The sequence below is a fragment of the Lissotriton helveticus genome, chromosome 9 (assembly GCF_964261635.1).
Source record: "Lissotriton helveticus chromosome 9, aLisHel1.1, whole genome shotgun sequence".
Taxonomy (NCBI): Eukaryota; Metazoa; Chordata; class Amphibia; order Caudata; family Salamandridae; genus Lissotriton; species Lissotriton helveticus.
Genome location: NC_136070.1, coordinates 31,668,767 through 31,683,445, shown reverse-complemented (window position 1 = coordinate 31,683,445; position 14,679 = coordinate 31,668,767). Strand labels below are relative to the sequence as shown.

The window sequence follows — 14,679 nt, the reverse complement described above, 5'->3', positions numbered from 1 at the left end:
CTGTGAATTCATTTTGGGAAACCAATGAATGTATTGCATCATCTTTTTATTTAATGTGTACTGCGCCATTGCTTTGTTGAGTGAGTGTGACCATCCTTAACAGACATAGAACAGCATTAGGTGGGAGACATGAACAGCGATGACCATCTCCTTGGTTTTGTTTGCATAGGGGCTGTGCCGATCATCCGGTGTTCCAGCGGCAACGCAGCGGAAATGGTGGCTGTGGTAAGAGAAGAACAATCTTTTATATATTCTTTTAAGTGAATGATCAACATGTTCATTTCAAACTGCTGTAGGTTGTACAGCTCAGCTGCTTGGTAGAAAGGAAGTGGATTTCCTTGCAGTGTGGAATTAAGGGCTCCACGGTGCCAGCATGGAGTGAAGCTCTAAGTAGCCATGCTGAGTGGGGAAAATTAGTACCACACCCTGGAAACAAGCTAATACCAGAGACTCAGTCTGCGCCACTGCAATTACGCTGCAGAGGAGGACCAGATTACGGTGTAGGGTTCACTAAATTATGCGACAAGCAAAGCCAAATATGCAGCGTAATACAGCACACACTTTCTTTATTTAGAATTGTTTGCACGTTAGCACTGTCCAGGCAAAGGTGTTACCTCATTAGCACTAGTTTAATATCGAAATATAGGAATAAGTAACTGAAAGCGGAATTAAGAAGGTAAAAATTGAGAGTACCGGTTTTGAGTCCAAAGGGGATTGAAGGGAAATACCCGCTCCACATGACCTCATCTTCCCAAGGATCTCCTGGGAGCTTATTCTGGAAGAATTCTGGAAAACTGAAAGATTGCCATCGTTATTAGATGGGGTATTTTCTAAATAACACAAACAGTGGCGCACGCACAATGATTATTCAACTGGTCAGAAAAAGCTGGAAATGAGATAGAAGTATTGGTCAGAGAAAACTGCTTTCTCAAGCCGTAGAAAACATTGACACACAAATCACACTGACCCGGTGTTTTAAAACTGGGCTCTTCTGATAGTACAGAACGATAGGTCGGTATGTACTCTGTCGACTGATGCCAGGTGGCAGAGAACAGAACATGTACAGAAGGATCTTGGAGAGCAGTATCCGGAAGAGGGTGCCGAAGGGAGAAGTGTCTCTGCTTGTAGTCGATATTGTATTCCCCATTGTTTGTGAGAAAGAGCTCAATAAGTCACTGTACATCCCTGCCACACCGGGGAATGCACTTGTTCCCACTCCTGAAAGGACTCTTCGCTGGGCCAGGATGTGTAACTGTTTGATATATCTATGAGGTTTAATGAACTATCTGAAGTTCCATCTTAGAAGTGTGCCTTGCAGTGTCTCAGTGCACTGCTTGTTTCATCTTCTGCCCCATTTCGAAGCAGTTGTCAGGCACCCCCCTTCTTTTGAGAACCAGTGACACCACCATCCGACCCCATGCATCCGGGCATTTGTCTCCGCTGTTGGGCATTAACAGGTTAGCTACGTTGACTGACTCAGGCTTTCTGAAGCCGTCTTCAGAGGAATGACGTCTACTGCCTACAACCGTACCCTGGGCTTCGTGTTACGCGTATCAAACCGATGTAGACAGGTGTGCCGCTTTCATCCAGCCTGTACCTGTGTGTCCCAGTAGTGTCCAGTCCATGGGTTATGGGATAGACTATGCTTCTACCTACGACTCATCTGCCTCTTCCACTCTGTCATGCTGATCTTTAGTGCAAAGGTTCATGCAGACATCTGTTTCAGTTGTTGGATCTTAGGTTTATCTAAATACCTTTTCAGATGATCTGCGGTAAGAGGGACCTAATGGAATAATTTGTATCTACAGTCGAACAGCTCCACTTCACATGATTTCATTATCGGATTGTTGACCTAACCTTGCTTGTCTCCCGTCTGGATCTTCTGAGCCGTCTCCCTCATGGCTGAGTACATGGATCGCTTGTGTGAAGCTGCGCCTTCCTCGCGGTCACTGCAAAGGGGACATCTTCTGACCCTTGCTTCGGTCCTAACATCGACTCTTTGAATGGAGCTCGTTCGTTTCAAGGGTTGGTTATTCGCTCCACCCTTTGGGGTGGAAGTACATGTGTGGCCATGCACACACCAGGTGCTTCCGTAACTCTTTCTAGCCCATGGATGGATGCTAGAAGTTTATCTGTGGGAGGCCCATGTGATGTGGTTCTTCATTGTCCTGCCTTAGGTTTAAATAAGAGATGCTTGCAAAGTTATAGTGGCCTCTTTCCTACTCTCACAAACCAGAAATCAAAATGAGGTTTTATTTACACAGTCCTGCCTTCAACATCACCACTTTTTATTCTGCAACTATAATGACAAATGGTGTAGAGGTGTGGATTTATGGCGTCTCCAGGCTGACACTATTTTCTGGCACTTACCAGACATATTTAATGAATTGTAACACTGTGGTGCCCTTTGTAACATAACACTGATTGGTAAATGTGCAAGGCTATCCTTTGCTACTGCCAGGAAAGCCCCCTGCAGCTGGCACAGACCTGCCCAAAACTGCCCATTCTTCCTCATAACAGATGGTGACGCCAATCTGAGTGCTAAAAGTAACAGCTGTCACGCGTAATACTCACTTAATTCAAACTCAGGGTGCCTTATTTACTAGGAATGGCAGATCTATCAGTTTCTGTAACTGAGGACACGCGATTAAAGCGATGAAGCTGGGGCAGCTCAGTACCTGTTGTCTCTGTGGTTTCACATCCTCAGCATTCTCTGTTGGGGCTGAAACATTATAATTTCTGGCTGAAGGGAGAGTGGGGTAACATCGACATGGAATAGCTTCAACAACTGATTTCCAAGTCGTTCAAAATAAAACTTGAGGAAAGGTTGTACCTTTGATAACATGCTTCACTTTCCCTCAAAATCAACCCCATGTGCTTCTAAAGCACAGCACTTATTTTGCTATTTGTTGAGTACACATTTGCAACTACTTAAGTAAGCATTGAAGAAAAATTGAAACAGTGCTAAAATTCAAGTTAATCCGTGCAAATCTTAATTCACATACCTCTGAAACGTCTTGAATAGGTTTGGTCTTTTTGCTCAAAAAACATCTTACTGCTATGCCACAATCTTGGTGATGCAGCCAGCTCGAAGAGCATTGCCTAAGAATGTAACCTCCTGAAGAAGTTGCCATAGTTTTGGTGATGTGACCAGCTCTAAGACCATTGCCTAAAAATGTAACCTCCGGAGAAAGTTGCTGCAGTCTTGGTGATGCGGCAGCTATATGACCATTGGTTAGGAATGTAACCTCCTGAAGAATTACTGCATTCTTGGTGATGCAGCAGCTCTAAGACCATTGCCTAAGAATGTAACCTCCTGAAGAAGTTGCCGCAGTCTTGGTGATGTGACAGCTCTAAGACCATTGCCTAAGAATGTAACCTCCAGAAAAAGCTGCTGCAGTCTTGGCGATGCGGCAGCTATAAGACCATTGCCTAAAAATGTAACCTCCGGAGGAAGTTGCTGCAGTCTTGGTGATGCGGCAGGTATAAGACCATTGCCTAAAAATGTAACCTCCGGAGGAAGTTGCTGCAGTCTTGGTGATGCGGTAGGTATAAGACCATTGCCTAAAAATGTAACCTCCGGAGGAAGTTGCTGCAGTCTTGGTGTTGCAGCAGCTCTAAGACCATTGCCTAAGAATGTAACCTCCTGAAGAATTACTGCAATCTTGGTGATGCAGCAGCTCTAAGACCATTGCCTAAGAATGTAACCTCCTGAAGAATTATTGCAATCTTGGTGATGCTACCAGCTCTATGATCATTGCTTAAGAATGTAACCTCCAGAAAAAGCTGCTGCAGTCTTGGCGATGCGGCAGCTATAAGACCATTGCCTAAGAATGTAACCTCCTGAAGAATTACTGCATTCTTGGTGATGCAGCAGCTCTAAGACCATTGCCTAAGAATGTAACCTCCTGAAGAAGTTGCCGCAGTCTTGGTGATGTGACAGCTCTAAGACCATTGCCTAAGAATGTAACCTCCAGAAAAAGCTGCTGCAGTCTTGGCGATGCGGCAGCTATAAGACCATTGCCTAAAAATGTAACCTCCGGAGGAAGTTGCTGCAGTCTTGGTGATGCGGCAGGTATAAGACCATTGCCTAAAAATGTAACCTCCGGAGGAAGTTGCTGCAGTCTTGGTGATGCGGTAGGTATAAGACCATTGCCTAAAAATGTAACCTCCGGAGGAAGTTGCTGCAGTCTTGGTGTTGCAGCAGCTCTAAGACCATTGCCTAAGAATGTAACCTCCTGAAGAATTACTGCAATCTTGGTGATGCAGCAGCTCTAAGACCATTGCCTAAGAATGTAACCTCCTGAAGAATTATTGCAATCTTGGTGATGCTACCAGCTCTATGATCATTGCTTAAGAATGTAACCTCCAGAAAAAGCTGCTGCAGTCTTGGCGATGCGGCAGCTATAAGACCATTGCCTAAGAATGTAACCTCTGGAGGAAGTTGCTGCAGTCTTGGTGTTGCAGCAGCTCTAAGACCATTGCCTAAGAATTTAACCTCCTGAAGAGGTTGCAGCAATCTAGGCACTTTCAGAATGAAGGGCTTTCTCAACACCATAAAATCTCATGGTCTTTCTGTTGAATTTTAGAAAATCTTCAAGTTGCTTTAAAAAACATTTGTTGCCCAATATTTATTGTTTATGCCTGGTGGGATGATATAGGGATATTTCATGGATGCAATTATTCCATTGTCCATTTCTAATTATCACTTTATTTCCATAATATATTTAATTGTAAAGTGTATGCAAATGTAATAGTTAAGAGAGGATCCTGTGTTATGAAGAAAATACTCTATCCACGTCAAACAGGATGTCTCACTGGTCTTAGGCCGTATTATTTCAAATTCTCACACTTACAAAGTCCTGTGTTACTTGCAGGCATAAGATTCTAAGGTGGCCTCTGTCCTCGTATCTTGGCTTCTAAATTATTATCGAGGAGTTGAGCCGGAAGTTAGCTTTTTTCTTGTTGTGTATGTTAAATTGTTTTGGAAGGCACCTCTTACGCCGGCACCGGTTTCTTGGCGCTTGAGAGACCTTGGCTGTCATCCGAACGATCACCTAAGCAGCTGCAGCCAGTGGTTTTTCATCCAGCATCTTTCTGAGCCTTTAAGTCCAGGGGGAGCGAATTCCACCCAAATCTAAAAGACACGAGAGGCCAATCGTACCTAGTGCTTTAAATAGGCAGGTACTCACAGGGACTGAGTACCTTTAAAAGGGAGAGTACCTGCACTTCTCAGCACAAATGCAATACTAGTAATGGGAGAGTACCTGCACTTCTCAGTAGCACCCAGTCACTGCAGGTTAGTAGTTACCTACACTTCTCAGGAGCACCCAGGCACTAAAGGGTAGTAGTTACCTTCACTTCTCAATAACACCCAGGCACTATAAGGTAGTAGTTACCTGCACTTCTCAGTAACACGAAGGCACTATAGGGTAATAGGTACCTGCACTTCTCAGGAGCACCCAAGCACTATAGGGTAGTAGTTACCTGCACTTCTCAGTAACACCCATGCACTTCTCAGTAACACCCATGCACTACAGGGTAGTAGTTACCTGCACTTCTTAGTAACACCCAGGCACTATAGGGTAGTAGTTACCTGCACCTCTAGGGAGCACCCAGGCACTATAAGGTAGTAGTTACCTGCACTTCTCAGTAACACACAGGCATTATAGGGTAGTAGTTACCTGCACTTCCCAGGAGCACCCAGACACTATATGGTAGTAAGTACCTGCACTTCTCAGTAGCACCCAGGCACTGTAGGGTAGTAGGTACCTGCATTTCTCAGTAGAACCCAGGCACTACAGGGTAGTAGGTACCTGCAGGATCCAAATTTTCGACTTTCCACCTCCCAAATCAGATCCTAAACAAAGGAACTTTACATTAATCCTGATACAGGACATCTTCTTACCAAACTGCCTCGCAAATGCAAACCTGAGTCAGAGGAGATACCATATAAGATGCCTTTAAAAAAGAAGAATGTCAGTACTGACCCTTCTCCTCCTCTTCCACCATGTTCCCCTATACCATCACCACCTTTCCAACATTAGAACCATTACCTACCACACCACAGAACTCTCCACCCTCACAGCCTGATGATGATTATGATGTAGATGATGGGGATATTCAATTACCTGTAGATCCGTGGAAAGTCTAAACTATTGACCCACCTACAGATAATGACACAGACCTTTACCCTACAAAGCCTTTCCCTCCTGACGACAACATAGGTTATTTAGAATTGCTTGCTAGAGCTGTACAATATCACAGGGTACAGCTACACAAAGAATCCCTGAAAGAAGATTTCTTGTTTGAAACTTTGAGTAGTACACACAGATCTAGTCAGACTCTCCCTATGCTCAAAGGCATGATGAGACATGCTGATGGCATCTTCAAGGACCCTGTTCGTGCTCGTATTCTGACTCCCAGAATAGATAAAAAGTATAAGTATGCTCCGTCTGGTCCAGTCTTCATTAAGGGGCAGTTACCCCATAACTCCTTTGTCACTAATGACTATAAACTGGCTAATTCACAAACCTCTAGGGATGCCCCCCTCCGGACAGGGAGTCAAAATTAATAGACCCTCTAGGAAACGAAAAGCTGCTCAGGCGGCAAATCATTGGCGCATTGCCAACACCCAGGTCCTCTTAGCCAGGCACTGGGACGAAATGGAGCATTTGCTCCAGTATCTCTCAGATGAGGACAAAGCTAAAGCACAGGATTTATTACAGGAAGGAAAGCTCATCTCCAATTCTTCTATTAGAGGTGCCTTAGATGTCGCGGATACCGCAGCTCGAAGGATTAACACTAGTGTGTTACTTAGGAGACACGCCTGGTTGACGATTTCCGGTTTCAAACCTGAAGTCCAGCAAAGCATCTTTTCGGGCCTGAAGTTGATCAGGCATTAGAGAAAATTAAAAAAGACACTGATGTAGCTGAATCTATGGGAGCCCTACAGTCTCCTTCAAACCGGGGCTCCTTTTGTCACTCCTTCTATCGTAGGGGGGGTCCAGACCACATCCTCAGACACCAATATTTCCTCCTATAAAAGCAACAATCAGTCTTCCTCCACAAGAGGCTTCTTTAGAGGAGGATACAGAGGGAACAACAGCAAGAGTTTAGGAAAGGGTTCCACACCCCGTAACTCCCCTTCCCCTAACAAGCAGTGACTTACCTACCTTTCCACCGATCATTTAACACCTGTCGGGGGCGTCTTCTACAATTCCTCCTCATTTTGCAATCTATAACAACAGACAAATGGGTGCTAGGAATTATCCAACATAGTTATTGCCTGGAGCTTACCACCAATCCTCAAACATTCCACCTCGTTCACACAAACTGTCACCAGAACATTTACACCTGCTCAAACAGGAAGCCCAGTCCATCTTGCTAAAAGGAGCCATACTTCCTGCATTTTCTCCTTTCCTAACAGGACGGCTTATTAAGACCGATTCTGGACCTCAGAGAACTGAACCACTACATACTGTCGGAACATTTCCACATGGTGACACTTCAACAAGTGCTCCCACTGTTACAACAGGGTGACTTTATGTCTACTCTAGACTTAAGGACACATATTTCCACATTCCAATTCACCCTGCTTATCGCAAATATCTCAGATATGTGATAGAGGGTCAACATTACCAATTCAAAGTGCTACCGTTTGGAGTCTCTACTGCTTCCAGAGTATTTACCAAATGCCTGGCAGTAGTCGCAGCTCATCTGAGAAGACAGCACATATACATCTTCCCCTACCTGGACGACTGGCTCATCAAAGCCGGCACTTACCAGAAGTGTTTCTAACACACTCCATCCACAATTCACCTACTACATCAACTAGGGTTTACAGTGACTGCTTTGAAGTCCCATCTGCAACCTTCCAACACACAGCCTTATCTGGGGGCCACCATAGACACTCCAAAAACTCTAGCCTCTCCTAGTGCAGCTAGAATTCACAGTATTCAGTCTTTCTCTTCTCACTCAGTTTCAGCCCAACCACTCATTACCAGCCAGAGTCTTCATGCAACTGCTGGGAATGATGGCATCTTGCATCATAATCGTACCCCATGCAAGATTTCACGTGCGTCCCCTTCAAGAATGCTTAGCAAGTCAGTGGAACCAGTTGCAGGGTTGATTAACCGATCTAGTGTTGGTAGACTGCCGCATCCATTGCTCTCTGCAGTGGTGGAACCCACAATATGTATCCAAAGGGCGGCCCTTCGTCGACCCTGTTCCACATACCGTTCTACCAGCAGACGCATCGCTCACTGGTTGGGGGGCTCACTTACAGGATCACACAATCCAAGGATTGAGGAGTCTAAAGCACAAAAATCTCCATATAGTTCAACTAGAGTTACTAGCAGTGTTTCTAGAGCACAAAGCCTTTCAAACTCACCTCATAGGCAGTCCTAGTCTGCACGGACAACATGACAGCTATGTACTATATACAAAAACAGTGGGGAAGGGGGGGGGGCACTCTCTTCAACTGTCACGCCTAGCACAAGCCATTTGGAAATGGACCATACACCACAAAATGTATCTCCTGGCAGAACACCTTCCAGGAGTAAACAATCAGATTGCCGACCTTCTCAGTAGACAGAAGCAGTAGATCCACGGGTGGGAACTTCATCCTCAGGTTCTCCTCTCCTACTTTGAGGAATGGAGATTTCCTCAAATAGACATGTTCGCCACAGCAGAAAATGCAAAATTCCCAAGCTTCGCCTCCAGGTTCCCACACCTGCTCTCCAAAGGCAATGCCCTATGGATGAACTGGTCAGGGATATTTGTCTACGCTTTTCCGCCTCTCCCACTCATCCCACTGGTAGTTCGTAAGCTCAGGCAAACATCCCTCACACGAATTTGCATAGCTCCCAAATGGGCCCGTCAACCCTGGTTCACCACCCTGCTGGAGCTGTCAGTAGTTCCACACCAAAAGCTGCATCTCACCTCCAATCTCCTCACTCAGAGCCATGGAGAAACCAGGCATCCAAATCCCAAAGAACTCAACCTAGAGATCTGGCTCCTGGAGTCATAGAGTTTGGTTATTTACACCTACCACCAGACTGTATGAATATCCTTAAAGAGGCTAGAAAGTCTACTACTAGGGCATGTTATGCAGCAAAATGGAAGGGATTTGTTATCTATTGTAACAATAACAATATCAATCCTCTCGATGATTCTGTACAGAACATCATCTGTACCTGTTATATTTCAGCAATCTGGACTAGCCGACACATCCTTTCGCTTCCATCTAGCAGCAGTAGCTGCACACTTACAAAGCAGACAACACTTATCTCTATTCAGAGTACCAGTGATTAAAACCTTTCTAGAAGGATTAAAAAGAGTAATCCCACCAAGACTCCCACTGCACCACTGTGGAACCTAAACATAGTACTTACAAGGCTAATTGGGTCCACCATTTGAACCAATGCATAGGTGCCAATTACTATTGGAAAGTTGCTTTCCTCATTGCAATAACTTCACTGAGAAGAGTTAGTGAACTCCAGGCATTAACTATAAAAAGCCCTTGTTTCAGCTTCACAGAGAAAGTGTGGTTCTTCGCACCAATCCTAAATTTCTCCTTAAAGTAGTTTCTGCCTTTCATTTTAATCAATCGGTTGAATTACCTGTGTTCTTTCCTCAACCTGATTCTGTAGCAGAACGAGCTCTACACACCTTTGATGTTAGAAGAGCTCTATTATATTAGGTTGAAAGAACAAAGAATTTTGCAAAACAAAGCTACTCTTTGTTGCATTTGCTCCACCACATAAAGCAAGTTCCATATCTAAATTAGGCATTGCAAGATGGATTGGAAAATATATTCAGACATGTTAAGTGAAAGCAAAAATAACTTTGCTAATACCCCCTAGAGCACATTACACTCGGAAAACAGGGGCTACTATGGCCTTCTTAGGGAATATTACCCTAGCTGACATCTGAAAGGCAGCAACATGGTCTACACCGCACACATTCACCAAACATTATTGTGTAGATGTGTTAGCAAGGCAACAAGCTAATTGTAGGCCAGGCAGTACTACACTGTTTCAGACAACTACAACAACTTCAGGTTGGCCACCGCTTTAGGAGTACACTGCTATATAGTCTATGCAAAGCATGTGACCTACAGCTCACAGGCCTCAAACAGATAATATTACTTACCTAGTATGCATCGGTTCTCGGCATGTAGAGCTGTAGATTCACATGCGCCCACCCTCTTGTCCGGCTTTCCTATACCTGTTGCAGTTCTCTCATACGTTATATACATACACATGGACATCTCTGTTCTATACTTACTAACTCCATTCTCAATCTCTGCGGGAAAACAATCTAACAATGGAGTCGATGCCCATGTGCACTATCTCCAAAAAGAGGAGTCACCTTACCTTGTGACTGGAAAGACTTTGAAGACAATCAACTTACAAACATCCGGACCCAATGCTAGATTGCAGGAGTAGTCAAAGCAAATGAATCTACAGCAGTACAGGCCAAGAACAGATGCTTACTGGGTAAGTAACATTATCCTTTCAGGAGCACCCAGGCACTATAGGGTAGTAGTTACCTACACCTCTCAGGAATACCCAGGCACTACAGGGTAGCAGTTACCTGCACTTCTCAGGAGCACCCAGGCACTACAGGGTAGTAGTTACCTACACCTTTCAGGAATACCCAGGCACTATATGGTAGCAGTTGCCTGCACTTCTCAGGAGCACCCTGGTACTATAGGGTAGCAGTTACCTGCACTTCTCAGGAGCACCCAGGCACTATATGGTAGCAGTTACCTGCACTTCTCAGGAGCACCCAGGCACTATAAGGTAGCAGTTACCTGCACTTCTCAGGCGCACCCAGGCACTATAAGGTAGCAGTTACCTGCACTTCTCAGGAGCACCCAGGCACTATAGGGAAGTAAGTACCTGCACTTCTCAGGAGCACCCTGGCACTATAGGGTAGCAGTTACCTGCACTTCTCAGGAGCACCCAGGCACTATATGGTAGCAGTTACCTGCACTTCTCAGGAGCACCCAGGCACTATATGGTAGCAGTTACCTGCACTTCTCAGGAGCACCCTGGCACTATAGGGTAGCAGTTACCTGCACTTCTCAGGAGCACCCAGGCACTATATGGTAGCAGTTACCTGCACTTCTCAGGAGCACCCAGGCACTATAAGGTAGCAGTTACCTGCACTTCTCAGGCGCACCCAGGCACTATAAGGTAGCAGTTACCTGCACTTCTCAGGAATACCCAGGCACTATATGGTAGCAGTTACCTGCACTTCTCAGGAGCACCAGGCACTATATGGTATCAGTTACCTACACCTCTCAGGAATACCCAGGCACTATATGGTAGCAGTTGCCTGCACTTCTCAGGAGCACCCAGGCACTATAGGGTAGCAGTTACCTGCACTTCTCAGGAGCACCCAGGCACTATAGAGTAGCAGTTACCTGCACTTCTCAGGAGCACCCAGGCACTATAGGGTAGCAGTTACCTGCACTTCTCAGGCGCACCCAGGCACTATAAGGTACCAGTTACCTGCACTTCTCAGGAGCACCCTGGCACTATAGGGTAGCAGTTACCTGCACTTCTCAGGAGCACCCAGGCACTATAGGGTAGCAGTTACCTGCACTTCTCAGGAGCACTAAGGCACTATATGGTAGCAGTTGCCTGCACTTCTCAGGAACACCCAGGCACTATAAGGTAGCAGTTACATGCACTTCTCAGGAGCACCCAGGCACTATAGGGTAGCAGTTACCTGCACTTCTCAGGAACACCCAGGCACTATAAGGTAGCAGTTAACTGCACTTCTCAGGAACACCCAGGCACTATAAGGTAGCAGTTACCTGCACTTCTCAGGAACACCCAGGCACTATACGGTAGCAGTTACCTGCACTTCTCAGGAACACCCAGGCACTATATGGTAGCAGTTACCTGCACTTCTCAGGAACACCCAGGCACTATATGGTATCAGTTGCCTGCACTTCTCAGGAGCACCCAGGCACTATATGGTATCAGTTACCTGCACTTCTCAGGAACACCCAGGCACTATAAGGTAGCAGTTACATGCACTTCTCAGGAGTACCCAGGCACTATAGGGTAGTAGTTACCTACACCTCTCAGGAATACCCAGGCACTATATGGTAGCAGTTGCCTGCACTTCTCAGGAGCACCCAGGCACAATAGGGTAGCAGTTACCTGCACTTCTCAGGAGCACCCAGGCACTATAGGGTAGCAGTTACCTGCACTTCTCAGGCGCACCCAGGCACTATATGGTAGCAGTTGCCTGCACTTCTCAGGAACACCCAGGCACTATAAGGTAGCAGTTACATGCACTTCTCAGGAGCACCCAGGCACTATATGGTAGCAGTTACCTGCACTTCACAGGAACACCCAGGCACTATAAGGTAGCAGTTACCTGCACTTCTCAGGAACACCCAGGCACTATAAGGTAGCAATTACCTGCACTTCTCAGGAACACCCAGGCACTATAAGGTAGCAGTTACCTGCACTTCTCAGGAACACCCAGGCACTACATGGTAGCAGTTACCTGCACTTCTCAGGGACACCCAGGCACTATATGGTATCAGTTGCCTGCACTTCTCAGGAGCACCCAGGCACTATATGGTAGCAGTTACCTGCACTTCTCAGGAGCACCCAGGAACTATATGGTAGCAGTTACCTGCACTTCTCAGGAACACCCAGGCACTATAAGGTAGCAGTTGCCTGCACTTCTCAGGAACACCCAGGCACTATAAGGTAGCAGTTGCCTGCACTTCTCAGGAACACCCAGGCACTATAAGGTAGCAGTTGCCTGCACTTCTCAGGAACACCCAGGCACTATATGGTAGCAGTTACCTGCACTTCTCAGGAACACCCAGGCACTATAAGGTAGCAGTTGCCTGCACTTCTCAGGAACACCCAGGCACTATAAGGTAGCAGTTACCTGCACTTCTCAGGAACACCCAGGCACTATATGGTAGCAGTTACCTGCACTTCTCAGGAGCACCAGGCACTATATGGTAGCAGTTACCTGCACTTCTCAGGAACACCCAGGCACTATATGGTAGCAGTTGCCTGCACTTCTCAGGCGCACCCAGGCACTATATGGTAGCAGTTACCTGCACTTCTCAGGAACACCCAGGCACTATATGGTAGCAGTTACCTGCACTTCTCAGGAACACCCAGGCACTATAAGGTAGCAGTTGCCTGCACTTCTCAGGAACACCCAGGCACTATAAGGTAGCAGTTACCTGCACTTCTCAGGAACACCCAGGCACTATATGGTAGCAGTTACCTGCACTTCTCAGGAGCACCAGGCACTATATGGTAGCAGTTACCTGCACTTCTCAGGAACACCCAGGCACTATATGGTAGCAGTTGCCTGCACTTCTCAGGCGCACCCAGGCACTATATGGTAGCAGTTACCTGCACTTCTCAGGAGCACCCAGGCACTATATGGTAGCAGTTACCTGCACTTCTCAGGAACACCCAGGCACTATAAGGTAGCAGTTGCCTGCACTTCTCAGGAACACCCAGGCACTATAAGGTAGCAGTTACCTGCACTTCTCAGGAGCACCCAGGCACTATAGGGTAGCAGTTACCTGCACTTCTCAGGAGCACCCAGGCACTATAGGGTAGCAGTTACCTGCACTTCTCAGGAACACCCAGGCACTATATGGTAGCAGTTGCCTGCACTTCTCAGGCGCACCCAGGCACTATATGGTAGCAGTTACCTGCACTTCTCAGGAGCACCCAGGCACTATATGGTAGCAGTTGCCTGCACTTCCCAGGAACACCCAGGCACTATAAGGTAGCAGTTGCCTGCACTTCTCAGGAACACCCAGGCACTATAAGGTAGCAGTTGCCTGCACTTCTCAGGAACACCCAGGCACTATAAGGTAGCAGTTACCTGCACTTCTCAGGAGCACCCAGGCACTATAGGGTAGCAGTTACCTGCACTTCTCAGGAGCACCCAGGCACTATAGGGTAGCAGTTACCTGCACTTCTCAGGAACACCCAGGCACTATATGGTAGCAGTTAGCTGCACTTCTCAGGAGCACCCAGGCACTATAAGGTAGCAGTTACCTACACTTCTCAGTAACACCCAGGCACTATAGGGTAGCAGTTACCTGCACTTCTCAGGAACACCCAGGCACTATATGGTAGCAGTTACCTGCACTTCTCAGGAACACCCAGGCACTATAGGGTAGCAGTTACCTGCACTTCTCAGGAGCACCCAGGCACTATAGGGTAGCAGTTACCTGCACTTCTCAGTAACACCCAGGCACTATAAGGTAGCAGTTACCTGCACTTCTCAGGAGCACCCAGGCACTATAGGGTAGCAGTTACCTGCACTTCTCAGGAGCACCCAGGCACTATAGGGTAGCAGTTACCTGCACTTCTCAGGAACACCCAGGCACTATATGGTAGCAGTTACCTGCACTTCTCAGGAGCACCCAGGCACTATATGGTAGCAGTTACCTGCACTTCTCAGGAACACCCAGGCACTATAAGGTAGCAGTTACCTGCACTTCTCAGGAGCACCCAGGCACTATAAGGTAGCAGTTACCTACACTTCTCAGTAACACCCAGGCACTATATGGTAGCAGTTACCTGCACTTCTCAGGAGCACCCAGGCACTATATGGTAGCAGTTACCTGCACTTCTCAGTAACACCCAGGCACTATATGGT

The 14,679-nt window shown here is 46.6% G+C and overlaps 1 protein-coding gene across 1 annotated transcript in view; it reads left to right on the top strand.

Annotated features, from left to right (window-relative positions):
- SCFD1 (sec1 family domain containing 1) overlaps positions 1-14,679 on the top strand; it is a 459,613-nt gene that overhangs the window by 82,254 nt on the left and 362,680 nt on the right. Inside the window, exon 8 of the mRNA XM_078659415.1 lies at positions 170-225. Coding sequence (XP_078515541.1) covers positions 170-225 — 56 coding nt within the window. The remainder of the gene's footprint in view (positions 1-169; positions 226-14,679) is intronic.